Consider the following 24,798-nt stretch of genomic DNA (forward strand, 5'->3'; position numbering starts at 1 on the left):
AACAAAAAATGTTTGAGATTTTCTGCAAGTTACTGTCTGCAATACTGAGTATTCTTCCTCAACATAAACAAAGGCAACAAATAATTCTTTACCCGCTCAAAAAGAGAATAACCAAACAAAAAAAAAATTAGTCAGAAAGCTTTCACTTGCTTCCCACTCAGAAAAAAACAAATGTAACTAGTAAAAAATAAGGTACATTTTCATAACTTAATATTCTTTGAAATTAAAAAGGTTTTCACTTCAAAACTGATGGAACTCTGCTACACTTTTCTTGTCAACTTCATTTGTCAAAAGATTTTACAATATCGATAGTCTCAGTACTTTCTATTTTGCTACTATATAATCAACCTTAAAAAGCAATTCCTCACATTAAATTCATGTGTTCCTAAAAATGTAGACTTAAGTTAAATAGGCAAAGGTCCACATTGGACTTTTTGGAGGGAAAAGGAAGAAGTTATTCCCCAAAAGCAAAAACTCTTTGGTGATAAATATTTTGCAAATATTACTTAGATTTTTTTCTTTCACAATTGAAAGCATCAGCTTGAGTGTCCAATGTGCATCTGATTTGCCACATCTCTTGATTTCCAACCTTAGTCATAATTATGTTTTCACTTTTTCTAGCCCTTGTTACAAACTGAGGGCAAAAATACAATAACCATTACAGTGATTGTATGAATTTTCCTATTCATAGACTGTGTTACTCTGCTGAAATTGAACTTCCAGACATTGCTACCATGAGATAACTTGAAGCATTTGCCTGCAGATACAAAAAAACTTGTCTTTGGTATATAATAGGCCATTATGGAGTATCAATCTGTAAAAACTGAATATATAAAAATGGAGAATTGCCTGAAGTAATTATAATTTTAGAGCTGGAAGGCAATTTAGAAAGGCAATCCAAACTTAATTCCTAGACAAAATGAGACACAGATAGATGGAAAGACTTGGCTAAAATAACATTTCTCGTGAGTGCCAGAGCTAGAACCAGAGTTGGGTTTCATTTTCCTGGTCAGTTGTTTCCTTACATTATACAATACTCATAGTTAAAAAGTTTTATTTGGAAATTTATCTCCCGACATATCTTTGTTAGAATTATTTTATTTATTTTAGAAAGAGAGACATGAAGAGAGATACAGAAACATTAATTTGTTGTTCTATTTATTTACGTATTCATTTGGCTGATTCTTGTATGTACCCTGATTGGGAATTAAACCTGCAACCCGGCATATCAGGATGACTCTCTAACCAACTGAGGTACCTGGCTAGGACCTAAAATTATTTTAAAAAAATCAAAACAAACAAAAATGTTCAAAGTCTGGTTGCTATTCTTCCTTCCTATTTTATTTTCTTTTAATTAGTTAAATTTTAGAAGAACAAAAGGTCAAGATTAGGGAAATGGACAATTTAAAGTAGATAAAATCAAGATCTGATCATAATCCTGATAATCCTGAAACAGGCTGATTTTGACACTAATTACTAGATATTTGTCACTTACTTTCAGACTTGTAGACAAGGTTGTGGTGACAGACTTCAAGATGTAAAGTTGAGCCCTGGCTCGTGTGGTTCAGTGAATTGAGCACCAACCTATGAACCAAAGGGTCCCTGGTTCGATTCCCAGTCTGGACACATGCCTGGGTTGTGGTCCAGGTCCCCAGTAGGGAGGCATGTGAGAGGCAACCACACATGGATGTTTCTCTCCCTTTCTTTTTCCCTCCGTCCCTGTCTAAAAATAAATACATCTTTAAAAAAAAAAAAAGATGTAAATTTGATTGATTCCATGGCAAAGTTCATTTGAGCAATTTTCCTTCATGGCTACTACAACAATGAAATCAATTTCTCTTAAAGGGGGTCTTAGTCTTAGCGAGTTCATATACATAGTAATCTCAATCAGTGAAAATAATAGGCAACTTTCTGTTTATTCTTTAAACTACATATATTTTAAATGGACAGAAAATAAGGGAGTAAAGCAAATGTTAACACAGGAGAAATTTTTTTCATTGACATTATCTAAACATCAGTTCACAATAAATTGGGAAATCTACAGTATACTGTATGGTATATTTAAGACAAAAAGCACTGACATTTGAGGTGGCTACTTACAATAGGAACTTAAAGAAAGATACGAAAAAAAAAGACACTTTAAGAAAATTTGAAAAGTTAAACCATATTTGTTTTTATTTATAGACAGCTATCACATGAATTATAAAGAAGAAAAAGGACATTAGAATGTAACTTGGATAGATGTATGCAGGCTATAGCTAAAATAAACAAATGTTCCTACATATTATGGTTAGTGAGAACATTATCAGTATAACAGGGAATTATGATTATTTAAAAATATCAAGAACTTATTTAATCTGTGCTTTAGAAATAACTGTATAGTGTTATAAGTTGAAAAGAATTCAGAAGAAAAACCCCAAATATACACCTGTGTATAAGAATTTGAAAAAAGCTGCATTCAGCAAAGTCAATCAGCTGTATTAAAAATGACACAAATCCAAAACAAGATGCATGTTATATATAAAAAGGGACATAGTAAGATTTGTTTGCTACATTAAATCCATGGTTTAATCCACAAAATTTCCTTTTAATTATCATTTAGACAGAAGCATGCAAATAGTCTCGGGATCTATGCAGAGTCTTCTCCAAATCCACTAGGGCTACCTATCGTCTCTTCAGGAGCTAAGCAGGTATTCGGGTAGCGGCTTCCTCTTCTGCATCAGCCCGGTTAGCATTAATTTCTGCAAGTGTTCGGCCAAACCGTGCCCATTCATCATTTCGGGGGACAGCAATCTGCTGTTAAAAGAAAGACAATGTTTTATGTATTCTGAAATAAAAGATCAATTTACTCACTATTATTGCTCAAATAATTTTTCCATTAAAAAGCAATAATTGACCCTAATGGCCTTTCCCTAATTACAGGGACTATGACATGATATACAATATTTTGAAACAAAAGATAGTGTTTGTGGAGTGTGATTTGACAGCCTTAGAAGTGATTTTATTATTGTCATCTTTACAGTGTGAGAAAGTAACAACGATGCTCTGTAACTGTAACTCCTATCCACTATCTCATGAATTTTGCTGGTGGGGAGGAAGATCTTAATTTTTATTTCTTGCACCATTCCTAGTATGAAATAGTTTTTCAAGCATGGTTCAAAAAGCTGGTTTCTTAAAAGTATTTATTTTTGTTTGGAGCATAAGATAACCTCTCTTGATATCTTAATTCCTGCATCAGAAGGTAGGCTTACCTCTTCCCACTTTAGTGATTAACTAAGGGCAACATGGAAAAAGAGGTCTGTGATGCTTTTGCCTCCCTAAGGAAGTCCAATGACCAAAAAATTTTTTTTAGTATAAAGATTTTATTTATTCATTTATTTTTTTTTTAGAAAATGGGGAAGGAAGGGAGGAAGAGAGGGAAAGAAACATTAATGTGTGGTTGCTCTTGCATGCCCCCTACTAGGGACCTGGCCTGCAACCCAGGCATGTGCCCTGACTGGGAATTGAACCAGTGACCCTTTGGTTCACAGGCCCATGCTCAATCCACTGAGCTACACCAGCCAGGGCCAAAAATCTTTGATAATTGTTATAATAATATTGGAGGAATGTTACATGGTATATTAGGGCACAAACCATTCACTGTGGCAAATGAATATGCTTGCTCCTAAAAAAGATCAGATTAAGTTGGACAGTGATATCCAATATGGTAGCTACCAGCCACATGTGACTATTTACATTTAATTTACTTTAAATAAAATTTAAAATTGAGTTCTTCTGTTGTACTAGCCACATTTTAAGTGTTTAACAGCCATATGTGGATACAAACTACCATATTGGATAGTGCAGATACAGCAATGCCATCTGTGCAGATAGTTCAATTGGCTGCTCTAAATAATTCAATCTACCTCTCTCCAGATCCAACTGCTTAGAGGCCTCAGAGTGTCCAGAGAGATGGGAATCATAAGATATAATAAAAAAGGTACTAGCCAGGACTGAAAAAAAGGTAATCACTCCTGGGCATTGTGTACAGCCCACCTAAGCACTCATGAGAGAACTGCAGCTCATCCTGCTGGATTCAATGATATGGTTTTGCAACAACCTCAAGAGACAAGATTCACATTTCACAATGTCATCAGATAACTCTCAAAAACTATTACTTTTGATTTCTACTGCATGGCCCAAACAAATCTATGAATATAGAAAAATAAAATCTTATCTCAATGTCAATTCTGTGAAGCTCCAAAGTCCATTATAACTCCAAATTTCTTATTTTGCTTAAAGAATTTCTAGCCTCCAGCAATGCATACTTCAAGAAACAAGGTATTTCCAACATACAATATTACCCTGACAATCTGTTGTATGGGGACACAGGACATCCAGTTTAGAAAGAAAATTAATCTCAAGCATCATTCCTATGGTGAACAGTATTATCTTTACAACCATATAGTTTATACAATTCATGAACCTCAAAGACAAGTTTTAGCCCCAAAGATAGGGTTAATACTACATTGTGAAAGCTAAATAGATGTATCAAAATTATAGGCAGTGAGCTCCATACCTCTCCCACATCATATATAACAATCTGTCCTTCAGAATCACCCACGGCAATCTCTCTTCCAGAATGGGTCCATCTTACACGATTAAGAGCAGGATTACCCTCCACAGAAATGCTGGCAGTTGGCACCTAAAATCATTTAAAATGCAGCGCAGTGTTAGAAGTTTCATCAAGATTTCCATAAACATGTAAAACAGTAATTCTTCTTTTTTTCAATCTGGCTACATTTTTAAAGAGAAAGATGAAAATAGATAAAGAATTTTTCCAACCTTCTTCCTGTTCAGTGATATATTATGAACGATATTATAGTCAATTTTCAAAAATTGTTTGGGAAAATAACTGCTTATGTAAGAAATTCTCACATGACTGGATACAAGCTTTAGAAAGATCTCTTTAATAAAGCGTTCTTTGTTGTTTTAACTTCTTTAAGAAGTCAAGCTGTTTGAAAAAATTCTAAAAGCCCTCATAAACAGATTATGGTTCAATTTTGGAGAACAGGAATTACTTTTGTAGCTTGTATCTCAGTCAGCTGGAACCTGTGATCTGATCCACAGTTCCTGGAAAGAGTTCACACTGAACGTACAGGATGGGTTTCCCCAAAGCCCCTGGTGAGCATGACCTGTCCGGGGCAGGGAGAATGATGGCCCAGATGCAGCGGCAACAGCCCCCCGCAATCTGACTGTATCTCTCCTGTGCTAAAGGAAAACAGTTTGGCTTGCCACATGCAAAGCAAACATTCAATGTTTGACTCAGATCAGAGCACAATGACATTTTTTAAATGACTAAATATAATGACTAAAAATAATCCATCTAATTGACACCAGTCATCCCCAAATGACAAATTTAACCCCGCAGAATGTTAAAACTGTTACACAGAAAAATTATAATTGATTAAATTATAATTTGTAGTCACAAATCTTTAATACCAAAACCCAAACTAAGAAAACAGAATTGGTACCACTGTAACAACCAGCGATGTGTAATCAAGTCCAATCATCTAGCTAGGATATAGTATCTTTTCCTAGCGGTGTGTGAATGCTCCTCAAAGCACTAAACTAGTAGTTAACATAGTGTTATTTTTTTTACATTTCTGATATATAACTCCCTTGCCATCTATAACCAACTATTTTACTTCAAGGGATTTGGACACAAATATAAAGAGGTGTGGGAAAGAGGAGGATGTGGGAAAGAGTAGGATGTGGGAAAGGAACCAGGAGGCTTTCTCCTCAACCCTTACTGATAGAACTGCTAACATCACTTCTTACCACCATGAAGCAATAGAGAATTCTAAGAATATCTTTAAGCCTCTCTAAGCTGGTAAAAATACATATGGATAAAAATAAATACTAGCTGCAGTTAAATTTCATTGCCAACAAGTGATTTTGGTATAGCAATTAGGAAACTTGATGGTTTCTACATTCATATTATGTTAACAGTAACAATGTTTTCACTCCTTCATGGAACAAGTCCTCAAAATACATCCTTTCTTCATTCAAATAAGTCAGGCTAAGACTAATGTGTAATAGATATACAATTCTATCAAGGCTAATGGAGAATTGAGAAAGTCACAATTAAGGTTAACATACTTTAAGAGTCTGAAACTCTCTGCTTTCTGGTCTACGAATAAAAAAATTTTCCCGTCGCCTTATGAATGAGACTTTGCCAGGACATGAGAGACACCGTGGTGCTTTTCAGAAGTAAAAGGAAACGCCTCAGTGCTCTTCACCACATTATTCCTCCCTTCAGTTCTGCACAGCATGCTGTTTATTATTTAGGGTACAAAGCTTATTTGGTTTCTTTGATGATGATACACTCACAGAGCCCTTTTACATTCCTTGGGATGAAAAGATTTTCACAAATTATTCAATAAGTCTCCAATTTTCTATTTTTCAGTGCAATTCTTGTGACTTTCCTGCTTACCTCTGTGTCATTATTGAGATTCCACAAATCCAGCCTCCCCATGCCGTCCACACAGGCAAAGAGGGCTGGGTGGGTGGGTGACCACATCACATCATAAACATAATCTGAATTATCTTCAAATGAGTATAAAGGCTTGTTATTCTGAAAGGGAAAAGTTGATTCTTAGCACAGTCAAAATATGACATACATTCAACAGCTACAATAGCATTTTATGATCTTTAACTCAGCTTAGAAAAAAGTTCCTATAATTTGTTCCACTATAAATTATCTGGAATTATGGAACTAACAATCAACTACTGGATTCCATTTTCTTTCTAACTTACAGACACCATACTGTTTTAAAAAAAGGAATAGAAGATGCTTTAAAAACACATGTCAGTGAGAGGATTCTGGAAAGATGAGATAGTAATGGCACTGCAGTCTTTGAATTTCCTCTAAATATCTTCATAAACCCGGACAAAGCATAACAAAACCAAGGATTCATAGACAACTTCTACACCAAAATCAGGAGACAAAGCTCCAAATGTAAGCAAGTGTAAGACCTACAGAGTTAGAGCACCTGTGAGGGGAGACCTGTGGGAAGGCCTGAGAGCTTCTGAAAGCTGGAGAAGAGACCAGACTATGTTGACTATGAAGAGCCCCTCATAGTCAACAGCAGATGCTCAGTGGACAGCACGGGAGCCAGTCTGAGAGGAGCAGCAGAAACTGTGAGGGAGTTTGGCACAATTCCACTTATAAACAAATGCAAACAGACTCCATGTGCTAAGTAAGGTCTAATGGTGCAGCTTGAGTCCTATAACTCTCAAAATTAACAAATCAAATTGTTCTTTCAAGACAAAGTCTCACCAAAGAAAAACTACTAGGAGCAGAATCCAAGTTGTAGAATACAGCACAACAAGGACAAAGGAAATAGAAGGTTCAGATACACGTGGTGAAGAGGAACAAAAAAGGCATTATCTCAGATAGATAAAGACATATATCCACTTTGCAAAACAAAACAAAACAAACAAACAAAAAAAACAACAGAAGACTGAGCTTTTACCTGGACAATGCAACTAGAAAATCTATCTTTGCCCATTCCCTACTCCTAGAAGTAAAGGAAAACTCATTTTACTAGCAGACAATAGGGAACAAAAGAGTACCTTAGTCAAATCCTGCACAGGGTTATCATGACAGATCTTCAATAAGGGTGTCATGACAATTAAATGGCAAAAGTCTGTTCAACAAATGATGCTGGGACAACTGAATATGCACATGCAAAAGAATGAAGTTGGACGCCCTCCCTCCTCACATAGAAATTACCTTAAAATATACCATAGATCTAATTATAAGAGGTAAAATTATAAAACTCTTAAGAGAAAGCACAGGAGTAAATCATTGCGACCTTGGGTTCTGCAATAGTTTCTTAGATGGGAAGCCAGAAGCACAAGCGACAAAAGAAAAAGTAGATAAATTGGGCTACATCAAAACTAAATACTCTTAACAAACAACAAGTGTTGGAGAGGCTATGGGGAAAAGGGAACCCTGTGCACTGTTGGTGGGAATGCAGACTGGTGAAGCCACTGTGGAAAACAGTATGGAATTTCCTCAAAAAACTAAATATGGAACTGCCTTTTGACCTGACAATTCTACTGCTGGGATTATATCCTAAGAATCCTGAAATACCAATCCAAAAGAACCAATGCACCCCAATGTAATAGCAACACAATTTACAATAGCCAAGTCCTGGAAACAACCTAAGTGCCCATCAGTAAATGAGTGGATCAAAAAACCATGGTACATTTACACAATGGAATACTACGCAGCAGAAAGAAAGGAGGAGCTCCTACCCTCCTCCTTTGGCGGCATGGATGGAACTGGAGAGCATTATGCTAAGTGAAATAAGCCAGGCAGTGAAAGGCAAATACCATATGATCTCACCTTTAACTGGAACCTAATCAACAAAACAAACAAGCAAGCACAATATAACCAGAGACACTGAAATTAAGAACAATCGGACAGTAACCAGAGGGGATAATGGGGAGAAACGGGGAGTTTTCAGGAACAACTATAAAGGACACATGGACAAAACCAAGGAAGGGTGAAAGCAGGGGAAGGAAGTGGGGATGACAGGGGTGGAGAGGAGTAGTGGGAGGTAGATGCAGACAAGTATAATTGAACAATAATAAAGTAATTTTTAAAAAAACCCAAAAACAACAACAACCAAAAAACCCCTAAATACTCTTGTGCTTCAAATAATACCCTCTAGAAAGTGAAAAGGTAATTTATACAATGAGAGAATATATTTGAAAATCATGTATCTGATAAGTGACTTGTATCTAAAACTCGTATAACTCATTAACAAAAGGCAAATAACCCAATTAAAAATTGGGCAAAGGATTTGAATAGATTCATCTAAAGAAAATCTACAAACAGCAACTAAGTACTTGAAAATATGCTCAATATCATTATACATCAGGGTACTAAAAATCAAAACCACAATGAGATATCATTTCATACCTCTAGGATGGCTCTAAAGGACAGGTAATCGTAAGTGCTGGTGGTGAGGTTGTGAGAAATTGGAACCCTCACAGAGTGCTGAGAGGAATGTTAATTTGTGTAGCTGCTTTGAAAAACAGTTCCTCAAAATGCTAATTAGAGTTGACATATTACCCAACAATTCTCCTAGGTATATACCCAAGAGAAATGAAAATATATATACACATAAAGCCTTGTAAGTAACATTATGTATAATAACCCAAAAGTGGAAACAACCCAATGTTCATCAACTCATGAACACAAAAAGTGCTATATCCATACAATGGGATAGCATTCAGCCTTAGAAGGAATAAAGTACAGACATGGGCTACAACCTTGAAAACATTATACAAAGTGAAAGAAGCCAGTCACATATGGTATGATTCTATGAAATGTGCATAATAATAAGTTCCTAAGAAATAGAAAGTGGATTGGTGGTTTTAAGAGCTAGGGCAGTGGAAACAAGGAATGAATACAAATGGGTACAGGGTTTCTTTCTGAAATTTGAAAATGTTCTACAATTAGTGTACATCTCTGTGAATATTCTAAGAACCATTGACTTGTACACTTTAGAAAGTTAAATTTTTATGGTATATGAATTATCTCATTAACACTGTTATTAAAAAAAAAGGAGATAGGCCTGGCTGGTGTGGCTCAGTGGACTGAGTGCTGGCCTGTGAACCAAAGGGTCACCAGTTCAATTCCCACTCAGGACACATGCCTTGGATTGCAGGCCAGGTCCATAGTAGGGGGCACATGAGTGTAACCACACATTGATGCTTCTCTTCCTCTCTTTCTCCCTTCTTCCCCTCTGTCTAAAAATAAATACATATAATCTTTATTGAAAATTTAAAAAGAGATAAATGATAGACAAAGATTAGCAAAGATATACTATAATGGCAGCCCCTGAAGAAGAGAGCCAAAGCACTACAACACAATTTTAAAAAATAAAAATTCAAGAGAGTTGGCCTAAAATAAAAGATAGCTTGAAACTACATATTAAAGAATATCCTGTGTATCTTGGACAATCGACCCTTTAAAGAAAAAGAAAAAAATCATTTGATCACGCAGGTTTTTTAAGACCAAGTCACAAGTAAGGAAAAATAAAATCAGATTTTCACCAGACTTTTGACAACAATGGTTTTTGTCAGAAGACAATAGAATAACATATTCATTATAACTGAAGAAAAATGTAAATCATGGATTTTATATAGAGCCAAATTGACCTTCATGACCAGACAGACACTTGTGAATATGGGAAAAATGCACCCATGAAAAATAACCATAGGATGACCTTCAGATGACCAAAGATACTGAAGAGACATTGATAGATGGCCTGGAGGATAGATACCAAGTGCTTCTTGAGGGTAAGCTTCTTTCTTTGGAAGTATTAAGAATCTGTAAGTATACACAACAAAATGAACAATAACATAAGAATGCAAATCCAGACTGTGAGAAACTCTAATAAGACGACCAATCTGGTTTCTTCTTCAACAACAAAGAAAGAGCAAGAAGGGAAGAGAGGAAAGGAAACCCTATTTTAAGAGAGGGACTCAAAGGGTATGTCAACTGCAAATATATAGACCTCATTTGGATCCTGCTTCAAACATAATAGTTATACTCTTCTCTCCGCTTTTATATCTACTTGGTATTTTCCATAATAAGAAGCTAAACATTTACACAATGGTATTCTATGCAGCAGAAAGAAAGAAGGAACTCCTACCCTTTGTGACAGCATGGATGGAACTGGAAAGCATTATGCTAAGTGAAATAAGCCAGGCGATGAAAGACAAATACCATATGATCTCACCTTTAACAGGAACCTAATCAACAAAACAAACAAACAAGGAAAATATAACCAAAGACACTGAAATTGAGAACAGGCTGACAGTGACCAGAGGGGAGAGGATAGGGAATTTCAGGGGAAAGGGAAGGGTTTGCAGGAATAGGTAAAAAGGACACATGAACAATAACAAGGGGGGGTATGGAAATGGGAGGGAAGGAAGAGGGCAGGGTGGGGGTGGGCTGGGATGGGGTAAAAGGCAGAAAACTGTACTTGAACAACAATTTTTTAAAATTCAGTTGGAAAATAGATAAAAAAAGAAGTTTAAAAATATAAGTTGGAAATTTTCAAATATCACAATAAATGTTAATAGCATGACTATCTTTTTTTAAAAAAGATTTTGTATAGTTATTTTTAGAAAGATGGCAAGTGAGGGAGAAAGAATGGGAGAGAAACATCAATGCGAGAGAGGAACATTGATTGGCTGCCTCTTTTACAAGCCCTCACCAGGACTGAACCCCCAACCCAGACATGTGCCCTGACTGGGAATCGAGCAGGCAACCCTTCGTTTTCCGGGACAACACTCAACCAACTCGGCCACACCAGTCGGAACCAGCATGATTACTTTAATATCCAAAAATTTGCATTTGTTTGCAATTAAGAAAATGCATTTTTAACAAAACTTAACCTAAGAACAGAAACTAAGAGATTTTTTCCCCTCTTAAGATCATTATTTTCTTATCATTCTCCTTAGCAACAATCCAAATGAAGTTTCACTCTGAGGTAGTGGGCATCATAATCATCTGTAGTGCTTTTTAAAAATCCAGATGCAGGGCCTCCCCCCTCAATGCACTTCATCAGTGTTTTTGTTGTTACTTCACTAGTGATTCTGATGCATGTCAACAGTTAAGAACCCCCACAGTAAGAGTCTATCACTCCTCAGGTGATTGTATACTGCTTTAAGAACACCCCATTTTCAGGCAGTTTTATGGTCCAGAGACATCAGACTTAAAACGGAAGTTATACACAATCATGTTCACATGCTTAACTCTGAGAATATGTACTGGTTTACATAGTCTAAAAAAGAGATTATCAATAGAAAAATGGGCAAAAGACTTGAACAGGCACCTCACAAAATGGCCAATAAACAAATGGAAAGGTGCTTAAACTCATTAGTCTCAAGGTATTGCAAATTAAAAGCACAATATAATGTGACCACACTCATGGGAATGATTAAGTTGGAAAAAAAAAAAGGCAGAAAATACCAAGTGCCAACAAGGATGCAGAGCAAAGGGAACTTTCATGTGCTGCTGGTAAATTACACACTGGTAGAATCAGGACTTTGGGCAACCACCCAAGGCTGGGAACCGAGGCACAGATTCTCCCTCAGAGCCTCCGGAAGTAACCAACCTTGCCAACACTTTGATTTGGGACTTCCAGTTTCCAGAACTAAGAGAATAAATTTCTCTTGTTTAAAGCCACCTAGTTTGTGATAATTTGTTCTGGCATCCCTAGGAAATGAATACAGTAGTTCTATATTTTTCTGGAGTAACTGGGTAGATCTAATTTAATAACCAGAGTCCCTATTGCAAGTACATGCACATAAAAGTGAGGTGCCCTCAAGGGAACCAGGAAATAAGTCCTCACTTGGACCAGAACAGAAATAAACAGATCCTCTTTAAAAAGAAATGACTCCAACATCCGAAATCCCTCCTTTATAACCTGACTGATGATACTACCTTTTTGAGAAGAAATGTGTCTATTAAAAACAATGGAAATACAAAGAAGCAGAGTCTTACAAGAAAAACAGACAGTTCCCAATGCAAGCACTGCCAAGAGGGAGAGAGTCTCAGTCAATGTACTCTGAGAATTACCACCCATGGCAGGGCTATCTCTATGTAAAGATGAATGAATCAGGCAATCTTTGCTTGATGCCATTAAACATTCATATTAGACGACTTCTTTTGTTCCAATTCCTTGCTCACTAAGCAATCTTCTGATTATAATTTGGCTTCCCATGTGGGTTGTCTACAGGGAAACAATGAGCTGGTGAGGCCAGCATGAGTATCTGGGCATTTTGGCAGTTACTCCTCATTGTAAATTAAGAAATTGACCTTCTCCAATGTATCAGTGTCTCAGGAGCCTGTTAGTTCCAGTCAGCACTCCCTAGCTAATCAACTCTAGTGACTGACAGAACTGAGTTTCTAAATATGTGAAGGACAGGCTGGACACTGGTCAGCAGCAACTTACTATGGTAAATGCTGCTCCTGGATCTAATGGTCAGTAAGCTTCCCCAAGAAACACCCCAATCTCAAAACATTTTTTCATTTTAACTTGTCTAACATGTGCATAGTTGCTATTCCAAGAGTTATTAAAATCTTGACCCTGTTTCAGTGGCTGTATTCTCTGAGAGTTAAATAGGTACACTGTTAAAATAGGAAGGGGCTTTAAGACATCAGAGACTGTAAAAAATTTTAGGGTGCATATGGATTACAAAAGTCTGAAAACTACCAATTCTAAGAAATTACATTAACAATCTCAATTTTGTCACTTTATGGTAAACATGGTTCTGAGAGGCGTTGTTCTGAGACTAGAATATACCATGTATACGTTAAAATAGTTTGTCCCCCAAACAAACCTTATATTTTAAGAGTAATTTGTAACAAGTACGGTTAAATGTAATAGAACATGAAGCTAGCTTACCAAGTCTACCTCTCAATTTACCAGGTCAAGTTCTTATGGAATCCTCAGAGTACCTTCAAGAAACTTTTACTCTTCATATATTCTTCCTACCATTTCTCAAGCCTGCAGAAGTGCTTTTTGTTGTAATTTTTCAAATTTGGTATTTTGAAAAGGTAACTGAATCCCCCAAATATATTAGAAGCAATGTCTTGGTTGGTTTAACCTCACCAAAATGTGAAAATCACCTATCTTTATGTGCTTTAGTAAAAATCACTAAGCTCAAATGAGTACTGAAAACAATGTGATGATCCAGCTCTCACTGCATTGTAAATTCCTAACTAGGCAAAATTTAGAAACTGACTACAAAAGTAGATTACTTTAAATTTGAGGCAGTGCCAAATTGATGTTTCTAGGGACTTTTTACAGGACTTACAGAAAGGGAGGAAAAGAAGGTCTCTTGTTTTGCTACAGGGACAGGGCCCGATCTTTAAAAGGACACAAAGATACAGCAATATCTAATGATTCATCCTTCCAGTTTATGGGGACTCAATTCCCAGGGTCCAAAAACACTTAAAAATAGAGATAAAGAAGAAAAACATTTAAAAAGTCTGTTAAATTCATAAATGAAAAGATACTGGTTTAAAAAGCTTAAAATAAAATTGAAATGATGTTTTTAAAAGGAAGATGTAAAAACTTTACCTGCCCATTACTCATTACCATTGTGTTAGAGAGCACATAGGCTCCATCAGGTCGTTGGGCAGGGCAGAAATCAACACCAGCAACACAACTAGCCTTAAAGTATAAATCTAAAATCACAACAATGACACTCAGGCCCTGACTAGTGTGGATCAGTTGGCTGGACATCATCCTGCAAAACGAAAGGTCACGGGTTTGATTCCCCGTCAGGGCACATGCCTGGGTTGCAGGTTTGGTCCCCGTTCGTGGTACATATGCCCCATTCAGGGTATGTAGGAGAGGCAACCAACTGATGTTTCTCTCTCACATCAAGGTTTCTCTCCCTCTCTTTCTTCTTGGCTTCCCCTCTCTATAAAATTAAATAAATAAAATCTTAAAACAACAACAACAACAACAACAAAACAATGCCATTGGGAGCTGCATATTGGCAAATAAAAAAATTTTATTCAGCAGATTGTTGCTGTTCCAGCCTTCATGCAGAACTGTGTGTGTACAGAACAGTTAGAATAAAAAGTAATTCTTCTGATAAAGCTTTAGAGGGTCCTTGGGCATGTATAAAAACCTACATTGGCCAGTCCTTTGGCCACTAACATTTGAAAGTTACATACATGAGGGGAGCAGGGGAGAGTTATATGTAACCGTTGAATGAATAAAGAGTCTTCCTTATGAGGCTTACAGAAGGAAGCAATACCTAGCCCAGAAACAGATATGCCTGCCTGTCATTCAGAGATAGATTTATGTTGTAATAAAGCAAAATATAAGAACAAAAAATATCAACTACCAATCAACCATGTAGTAACACAAAAGCAAGCATCAATTAGTCTGCTTTCACAGATATAAGTTCTGCTCTTGTTTAGGTGAGATGAATCCTTCATTTTCCAGTCCTATTAGTAATATATGTAAGAATAAAAGCTTCAAATTTAAAGCTAACAGAAGGCTAGCATACTGAAGCACTGAGATACTAAAAATAATAAATCTACAAAGAGATTATTTTCAATTACTAAAAATGGAAGCTAGCCAAAAACCTAAGAAAGATGTGATGTCTTCTGTGTCTATATAAAGGACCATTGCTACTAGCAGCCTGTAGAAAGACAGTTGGCTTCATCATTCCAGTTCTGTATCTTGCTTCAGTTTTACTAGCTAGATTATGCATTTCTTTCTGGGAATCTTTTTTCTCTTTTCCACTCTACAAGGGGGGACCCCACAAAAAACAAATTATCTTCTGGAGGGTGGTCCCCTTGTAGCACAAGCTTCCCCCACTAAGTGAGTGTTCTAGGAACCCATCTGCATCAGTTTGCCAGCTGGTGTTATTATGAGAGGCTGAATTCAGCTTTAGTGAATTTTTTTTGAAGACTTTCAATGTGTTTTCCCATATCATGATGGGTGATTTACAAGTGCACCTGCTCACACCACACTGAAAGTTCAGCAGTTTCATACCAAAAACAGCATGTTCCTTGTGACCCACCTTCCCCTGTTCACCCAACCTCACTCTGAGAGACTTTTTTTTGTTTCCCTGGATGAAAAAAGTCCTCAAAAGGAAATGTTTTGCCAGTGTGGAAGAGGTGAAACAAACAAACAAAAAAAATGGCAGAACCACTAAAAGGCATAAAAATCAATGAGTTCAAAAATTGTTTTGAGTAGTGGAAAAAAATATGCATCAAATGGAGAGTACTTTGAAGGTGACTGAAATTTTAAACATGTAAGAATAAATACACATTTTTAATAGATAAATTCCAAGTTTTGGCGGGTTTCCCGTCATATAATATTCATGAACAAAACTTTGAGAACGATTCAAGAAAGAAAATAGACCACTGCATTCAGGTGCTATCTGATTCCCATGAAGGGAAAAAAGGAGAAACTGAACATTGGTAAGTGCCTATTATATGCTAGACACTGAGTTAAACACTTTTCTATACATTTTCTTCATTAGACTAAAGGTAAGTACTATTTTTCTGCCTAATGCCAAACTGAAAATGCTTGATTTTAAAAGGCAAGCTTTTAGATGTGAAGGCTTCTAATTCACTTGATATTAGACTGAAAGAAAGCATCAGAAAAGGATAATAGTGAACAGTGAGTTCATCCCAGTTTTCTGAAGCCAGTATTTGATTAACAAATATAAGTTCACTGTAACAGCAAAGAACATTTCTTAAAAAATATCTCGATAGGTGTTTTCTCAAAAAAAATTGAAGAATCAAAAAAAAATTTGGAAGAATCAAATAAGGTCTCTGAACTTTGTCACATGGTGAGTTATTTAAAAGGTCAATGGAAACATGAAAAATACAGCTTAAAATTTAACTTAATTCAAATATAACCTGATATTCCAAGGATATAGCTTTCCCAAGCAACAATGTAACACTGCAGAAAAGTTAGACAGCAAAGACAAGGCTTTTAATTTTAAAATAGGCTCAGCCCTGATGGGTATGGCTCTGCTGGTTGGGTATGGCTCTGCAGGTTGGGTGTCGTCCTGCAAAGTGAAAGGTTGCTAGTTCAATTCCTGGTCAGGGCAAATGCCTGGGTTGCAGGTTCAGTTCCCGGTTGGATTGCTTATGAGAGGCAGCCAATTGATGTTTCTCTCTCACATCAGTGTTTCTCTCCCTTTCTTTCTCCCTCCCCTCCCGTCTCTAAAAATAAATAAAATCTTGAAAATAAACTAGAGTCAAATGAAATTACAAGGCCTATCACAGAAAGTAACATTCCCAAGCTGGATTTGCCATGAGACTCTCAGTGAGGCAGGGCCATGTCACATGTATCTGGAATTGCTGGAGAATCAGGAAGAACTTTATAACCTAAGTGGGGTTTTCAAATAACTAAAGCTTATTAAAACCAAGACAAAAAAACCCCCAGAAAAACAAAACCCAAGCCCTACTAAATTATTTATTGTGGAAAACAAAAATATATAAGCATCTATAACTTTATACACTTTCTTAATGATTCAGGTTTATTATGTGTAGCCTTACCATACAGGACTTAGTGTATATCAATTTTTATCTCTCTTTTCTTCATTTTCCATCAGTTCTGTGAAATGCTGTGGTTCTGAACAAGCATCTAAAAGCTCTCCAAGGAGAAAAATGTATGATTTCTGTGCTGTGACAGCTATGTGAGGCACTATGTGAGATACTCAGGAGTTTTTTCTCCAACTCAGTGCAGGATAGACAGTTCTATGCTTGAAAAGCCTGAATTGGTGGGAAGACTGGTCTTTGGCTCTGTGTGTGGGGTTACCATATTTGTCAGCACACTTTTATGAAAACTATAACTTCCAAAATAGTTCATTCTGTTTCTAACTTCTTATCTGATTTGATCTATCAGTTAATCATGCTAAGCTATTAGAAAGCTTTTCATCTTTCCTATGTAGTATTAGAGCACCACCTTGTGTCAGAAACCTAAGCAAATGAGCAGATGTGTGTTTTTAGGTACCTTAGTTGTCCAAAGTTTTACTGTCCAGTCAAATGATGAAGTGACAAAAAGATGTGAGAAGTCTACTGCTCCAACAGCTGCATGACAATGGATGCCAGTGATTGGTCCTTGATGTCCCTCAAACATCTCACTGATTCCAGCTTTGCTATTCATAAAAGTGAAAATGTTAGGGAAATCTCTCGTAAAATGACCACTTACAAAGACATTATTTTTATGGTTTATATATTAGACTTTCTGACATAATTTCAACAAACTTAACTCTGTACTCATAACACATCATAATAACTTAAACTGAGTGTTACTCTGTTTGACAGCCCTACTAAAGCAGTGAGTACATTTTGAACCATAAACATCATGCTGTTCACTACAGAACTCAAAAGTTCACTACCTGAGGTGGTAAAATGGAGACAAAGGGATGCTACATGTAAGAGAGTAAATCTGAGCTACTTTCAAATCAAAAGCTTTGAAGGGAAGGAGATCTGTATTTGAGATGAAAACTGGACATTCAATTTTTTTTTAAGGAAGCAACTGATAAGGTACAGCCAGACAATTTCAAAACAGATTGAACAGCAGGAGAAATACTAGTCAATTTAAAACGTGTCCGTGACATTACTGTACAATTATTAGGAGGACAGACGAAAGCTCAAAGCCCAAATAAAATGGGAAAATGACTGAAAATCTTATTTACAATTTTAAAGGTCAGTATGTGGCACATGCACACTGTGTTTGTAATTGCTGAATGTCATCTCCTACCACTGACTTCTGGGAGCACATGCGCACATCCAAAACCACAGCATGCCACAGCCCTCAATATTCAGGACACATCAGCACCCAGAATAACCTTTTATTTTTTAAAAAGGATTTGTTTAAATTTTGTATACCTGACCTCAAGTAATTTGTCACAAATAGTAGTGCTTGGGGACAGATTTCTACTTAAACAAGGGGCAATTTGTTTTAATGAGATCAGTCAATGGAGAGTTTTAAATAACCGTGGATTCTAGTTTACATGTACCTGCCATGGCGGCATGCTGTGTACACAGAGCCTTCCTCACTCCCCACAACAAAGTTGTTGACATCTCCGACAGGGAAGGACATGGATGTCACGGCCACCGCCTTTGACTGTTTATGAACCAATTCCATGCTATCCTGCACAGGAAAAATGAAGGCAATTACTTTGTAAACTTCTAATTTTAAATTTTTTTTAAAAAATTCTAGTGTTAACTGGTTTATAAACAATTCTTTTATTATATACTTACATAGATTGTCTTTGATTAAATGAAACAGGTTGGAAAATATATATACAATAAGCAATCAATATATTTAACACATGTTTAGGTTTATAAACTGTTACCATAATACCATTATAAAACATTTTGAAAAACATCAGCTGGGTTTTACATAGATTTGAACAATAACAACAATTGCCTCAAAATTTCAAAGTTTTCCAGGATGAGCCTACCTGTGGATGGGAAAGCATGTCCAGACTCCAGGAGCAAATTTTTCCATCAGTAGAGATGCTAATCAGATTGTGAGCATTTTGTGTTCCAACAACATTTACACAATATACAGGATGCTGAAGAAAGAAATATTAAGGTTTTCTGAGATTTTTACCAAAAAATAAGACAATGTTTTACTCCATAATCACAGGTATTATTCCACATCAAACAGTCTTGTATCATCACGGCGTTTTTAAAAGTGAAGTTTAATGCTATTCTGTTGATTAACAAAAGATTGTCTCAGGAGAGAGATGAGTTTCTAATAAAATAAATTTCCAAAAATACAGAAGAAAACCTTTGTTCCTGGTTGCTAAATGATGAGGAATTCATACATCAAAGGAAACGCAGTCTGAGACGACTCTGATGGACACTACTAAGTATTTAATGGTGAAGGAGCCCAGAGGTCTAATGGAAATAACCTCTCTACTTACTGTGTGTGCAGCAGCTGACAGTGGAGTTCTTTGCACTGGAGTTCTTTTATTGCTACGGTTATCCCACAGCACAATCTGACCTGAATATGTACCACCAACAACCAGATTTGGATGAAATTTTGCAAATGTAGCAGACATCACAGCTGACTGCAAATAAATAATATTTGTATACTTAAGATTAAAATGGTAGAAGCCTGACAAATTATAAAAATAAATCTATGTCCAAAACATTTTCCCCTTTATTATAAGGTATTAGAGGTTATGAAAAGAATAACTTCATTTGAAATTTTTGTTTGTTCCAGAATAAAAAAATTATATTTATTTTAGAATAGTTTTTGCTAAAAAGTCAAATGGAATGATTACTAACATAAATGTTTAAGTAACTTATAAAGGAAGCAAACAACTATTTGATTACAGTATTAAGTCAAAAGACAACTGGCTCTGCATTAGCCTCTAACAATAGCCTGACAATAGAGTATAAGCTAGTTTTAGTTAAGTATTTTTTCAGAATTATTATAATATTAAAAGATTATAACGTATGCAACCAAAATAGGCTTGCAAATTCTAACCTTCCACTAAATCTACTTTAAAACTCTGCATCTGTTTCCTACTTCAAACATATGTTTCTACTTAAAACTATCTAGTTCCAACTCCTCAGGCCATGTATAAGTAATTCAGTGGGCCAACAGTCTAATTGTACATTCAGTGGGCCAACAGTCTAATTGTATTTTTAGTTCCTGAGAAACTCCCTGTAGAAAAGACATTTTATAAAAGATTTCTTTTATATAATCAATCACAATAACAGAAAATCACAAGTGCAAAGAACTTTAGGTGTGATTAAACATTATAAGAGATGTCAGAAACACTACAAAAGGCAGATCATGTGGAGCTGAGAAGTCTTCAGTTTTCTGTTAACATCTGCTTGCAAATACAGGGTGGTTTAGCAAATGCCAACCCAATGAAATCATCATGTTGACAAGAAAAGAAAAAAGGCACTCGTCTAAATTCATTAATGAATTTTTAACTTGGTGAAGACTGTTAAAAGACCATTTTACCTGGCAGTGAAACACATACTCTGGGGTAGTTTTTTTATATTTCATGTTCCATACAAGGGCCACACCATCAGGTTCATGAGGAGCATCTTCATTGTTATTATAGGAAGCCACGAGTAATTCTGGATACTGCTCACAAAAATCAAGTAGAAAAAAAATGCTGTGATAATAAGAACTGATTTTATATTCCTAGTTACTCAATTGTCTATCAGATTATTCTAGAAATACAAATACCTAACACTTCATCAAAAAAGGTATCTCTAGAGTAATGCTCACTGCAACATTAGTAAGTACAACTTTGAATTAGTAAAGTCAGTTATTTCAAATGTTTTGATGTAGCTATTTAAAATGCTTTTTATACTAATCAGAAATGTTCTATTATTTAACTTCATTAATATATGTGTTACAATTTTATCCAAAGGATTTGGTGAGCAATTGAAATTAGTAAAACTGGGTTGTGACATAAATAAAATCTTGACTTTTAAATATAAGTAATGTTTCCAATCCTTCCTTCCATAGTATATAAGGCACAATGAATATAAGAACAAAGTTTCCATAATTAAAAGAAAAGGTGAAGGGAAACTCACAGACACAGGCAACAGTATGGTGATCACCAGAGGGAGGTGGGAGATGCGGGTAGGCAGAAGAGGGTAAAGGGGGATAAATGGTGGTGGAGGCTTGACTTGGGGTGGTGAACACACAGTATGATATATAGATGATGTATTATAGAACTGTACACCTGAAGCCTATAATTTTATTAACCAATGTCACACCATAGATTCAATAAATTAAAAAAAAATAAAATAAAGGAGGAAAACAAGAAAGTTAATAGCAACTAGTGTCATTATTATTTACCTGAGATGACCAGTCCAAACAACTAACAACCCGATGCTTTGACCAACGTTCATCAAAAAACTGTCGATTTAATGACAGTTTTGCACCTGCTTGAATCTCTCTACAGAAAAGACCACATCCAAAAAGAGATGGTGTTATAACTTCTCGCTCTTAGCCCGAAACTAATTTAACATTCTGAAGCCGTAATTTTAGCAATTAAACGTTACCCTTCTTTGTCTTCCAAATCTCTTCCACTGTAGTCAAAGAAGATGTTAATCTGCTCAGAAAGAGCTCTTTCTACAATTCTTGTGGAATGGTCAAAGAAACTTAAAAATTCCTCAGTGTGCAAGATTTGTTGCTTTTCTTCTTCAGTCAGCTCATGAGGGGGAGCTGGAAAACAAATGTTTTTCTGATGTCTGATATATGTGAGCCAAATCAGGTCAACTCACCATTAGTTTGGATCAATGAGTATCACACATTCTTTTGTGACCTGATTCACCTCTTTGATTTAGAGCATTTTATTCTACTTTTATACATAAATAATAAAAGAAATCTTAATAGGAATCAACATTTTTTTCCAGTTAAATTCTTTAAGATACCTTTACTATCATTTTCCTCATCTTTTTTTAAAGTTTTCTCTTCTTCAGGTTCAATAGGTGGTTTAGGAGTTACTACATCATCTTCTTCTTCTTCATCTGAAAAAACAGAACAAAAATTACTTTTATAACAATAATGGATAATTTTGAGGTACTGTGCAGAAAGTATAACAATTCTTTACATAAAAGCAAAAGGAAAGCACTGATAAGACAGAACAAGGACAAATAATACAAATTTTACTAACAAATTTTGAAGAAAGATTAAGTAAAACCCTCTGGTTTTTATACATACCTATGTGGTACCTCATCAACACTCATACCAAATTCTGTAGCTACAGAAACTGAAATAAGATATATAAGCAACCAGGATGAATTCCTTATGGAAATCTCTAAAAGCTTGCAAGCATTTATCATTCCAGACAGAACAACATGCTACTCCTGCATAGTTTTATGTAGCATGCTGACACATTAATGCTGCAGAATGAAGAAAATCAAATGTCTAAAATAGCCTACAGAGCTGGCTGCTTACTTGTGATCTGAAACCATCAGTGTCTAATGGGTCTTCATATGGCATAAAGACAGCTTACATTAACTCTCAGGTTGCTATTTGAGAGGCAGATTTTAAAGATAATAGCTATGAGACCACATTTTCTATTCTGTCATTTTAAATGCATGGCTCATTATCTATCGTTATATAATGTGGCAATAAGCACTTAAAATAATATTTTCTTAACTTGAATAAAAATATATATTGAAATTTTATGTTTATAATAAGACCTTTTTTTTTATTACAAATGTCCTCTTACATTCCCAAACCAGGAAATAACTTAAAAGCACTTATTTTAAAATGTTACAGAACAGACAACTCTCCCTATCTTCTCTTTCACTACATACTGAGATGGATTTTTACAGAGAAAACACTTATTTTTATTGCCTAAACAGATGTGTCATTTGTCTATAAGGGAACAGCAGCAGGCATCTACAGCAGAGTGCATCTCAAGTAATGAGAGCCTATTCAATAAGGGAACTTTACTTGTTAGTTATAGTCATTTCCCTGACCCATGTTCAAAATTATCTAAAACATACATACATACAACATACACAAAAGAATGGCCAAGGATGGGAACCAGCTGCCAAGTCACGGTCCCAGCAGCCAGGCCAGCTGACTAGATAGCAACAACCAGATGGCACTGCTGGGACTGTGTCTTTCTGCTACGTGGTGGCAATGGGATGGCATAACATTCTTCCGCTTGACTGCTTCCAATCCTGTCTCTCCCCAATGGCGAGCCGTGCAATTACCCACACTCCAGGAGGCCTACAGATAAGCCTTTACCCTGCAAACAAAATGCAGCTTGTAGGCCACACCAGCTGCCAAACCACACACATAGTGTTAGGTTTGGAGAGCTATGAAAATCTTTCTAACTCTATAGTATAAGCAATAAAAATATAACTGTAGCTGTAGGAAAGAAAGCTTTAAATGACACTGTATAATGCACACAATGATACAACCTCCAACTTAATCAAAATGATAATGACGTATGCCAATCCTACATTACTTGAAATAGAGTGATTTTTACGTTCTGACAAGTTTACAGAACTAGGATAAATGGCACGAATGATTTCAATATATGCTCATACTTTTGAACCAAATGGTGAAGGTTAAAATTTTTCCTTTCAAGGGCCTCAATCAGCCACAAAGGAAAACAGTAATCACTGTCTTTTCAGCCAGCCCAACCGCATTTGTCAGCCCTTTCTCCGTCAATGCAGCCAGAGCAATCAACCTGCCAAACATTCAGAATGGAAAAACAATCTGAAAATACAGGGTATAATGCACCTGCCAGTGAAAATGGCCATTTCAAGAAAAGCTAGTGATCTCAGTGACCCCGCTGAGGAGGCGGTGGTGCAAAGGGGAAAGAACACGTAAAAGAATTCTTAGTGATCGCCACTCTCTTGCACATTGACACTTCCTTACAAAGCATGCCAATTACAGCTTTTGTGCTACTTAAAAAATGAAAGCTTTTTGGGGACAATATAATCACACAGAGAAACAGAAAGACAGTACTCCTTTTTTAGATGAATTCTCATATACAACGGATTATTAATCTGAAAACAGTATAACTGGTAACAATTCTATATTCTACTGCTCAAACATTAGAATGAAACCCTACTATAAAGTAAGTCACCTGCAGATGTAATGTAATAATTTAATTACATTTAACTTAAAAGTTGACCTTTAGAATAGGATAGTTACTTCAATTAAAAATTAAGTCTGGGAATATACATGTACATATACATACACACACACACACACACACATATATATATATATATATATATATATATATATATATATATATATGTCCATTTTCTGCTAATACTATCAATTATCCTAATCAATTTTGTTTACTAGTAGCACTCACTGTATGTAAACCCTAAAATCAAAGACAGGGATTTTGAATCAAACTGGACAGGTCATTCTTCAGCACTGTGAATTATAAATTACAGCCTCCTACCCACATCATATTCTCCTCCTTCAACTTTGTTGCATTATACGGCTTCTAAGTACCATTTCCAATGACAGGTGTCAAATTCCTGTCATAATGCATATGGTCAGTACTTCAGTGCTAAGTAACCTCATAATCTACATATTTTACAGAAAAGATCTTGTTTATAGATACTCTTTTTTGTTTTAAATTTAAAATGTAGATGAAGTATGTTAGACAGTGATCTATATCTACCCACTATATGGCATCTGCCATATCTATTTGCCTATGTAGATTGTTTTAGTTATTGAATGATAAGTATTAACTACTTAAATATAT

At 35.8% G+C, this 24,798-nt stretch overlaps 1 protein-coding gene across 5 annotated transcripts in view; it reads right to left on the reverse strand.

The window, feature by feature from the left end:
• Positions 1-2,148: 2,148 nt before the first annotated feature.
• Positions 2,149-24,798, reverse strand: part of DYNC1I2 (dynein cytoplasmic 1 intermediate chain 2) — a 53,478-nt gene continuing 30,828 nt past the window's right edge. For 3 of the 5 annotated variants that reach the window (XM_045827542.1, XM_045827799.1, XM_045827621.1), the window contains 11 exons: positions 21,980-22,075; positions 21,608-21,770; positions 21,402-21,501; positions 20,550-20,675; positions 19,495-19,641; positions 19,027-19,140; positions 18,580-18,713; positions 17,568-17,712; positions 6,476-6,616; positions 4,559-4,684; positions 2,149-2,796 (listed from right to left, as the gene is read on the reverse strand). In XM_045827542.1, the coding sequence (XP_045683498.1) occupies positions 2,683-2,796; positions 4,559-4,684; positions 6,476-6,616; positions 17,568-17,712; positions 18,580-18,713; positions 19,027-19,140; positions 19,495-19,641; positions 20,550-20,675; positions 21,402-21,501; positions 21,608-21,770; positions 21,980-22,075 (1,406 nt within the window). In that variant the 3' untranslated portion in view covers positions 2,149-2,682. The remainder of the gene's footprint in view (positions 2,797-4,558; positions 4,685-6,475; positions 6,617-17,567; positions 17,713-18,579; positions 18,714-19,026; positions 19,141-19,494; positions 19,642-20,549; positions 20,676-21,401; positions 21,502-21,607; positions 21,771-21,979; positions 22,076-24,798) is intronic. The other 2 variants (XM_045827711.1, XM_045827884.1) reach the window with 1 other exon arrangement.

Source organism: Phyllostomus hastatus, unplaced genomic scaffold, assembly GCF_019186645.2.
Source record: "Phyllostomus hastatus isolate PE091 unplaced genomic scaffold, TTU_PhHast_1.1 phas_contig_1, whole genome shotgun sequence".
Taxonomy (NCBI): Eukaryota; Metazoa; Chordata; class Mammalia; order Chiroptera; family Phyllostomidae; genus Phyllostomus; species Phyllostomus hastatus.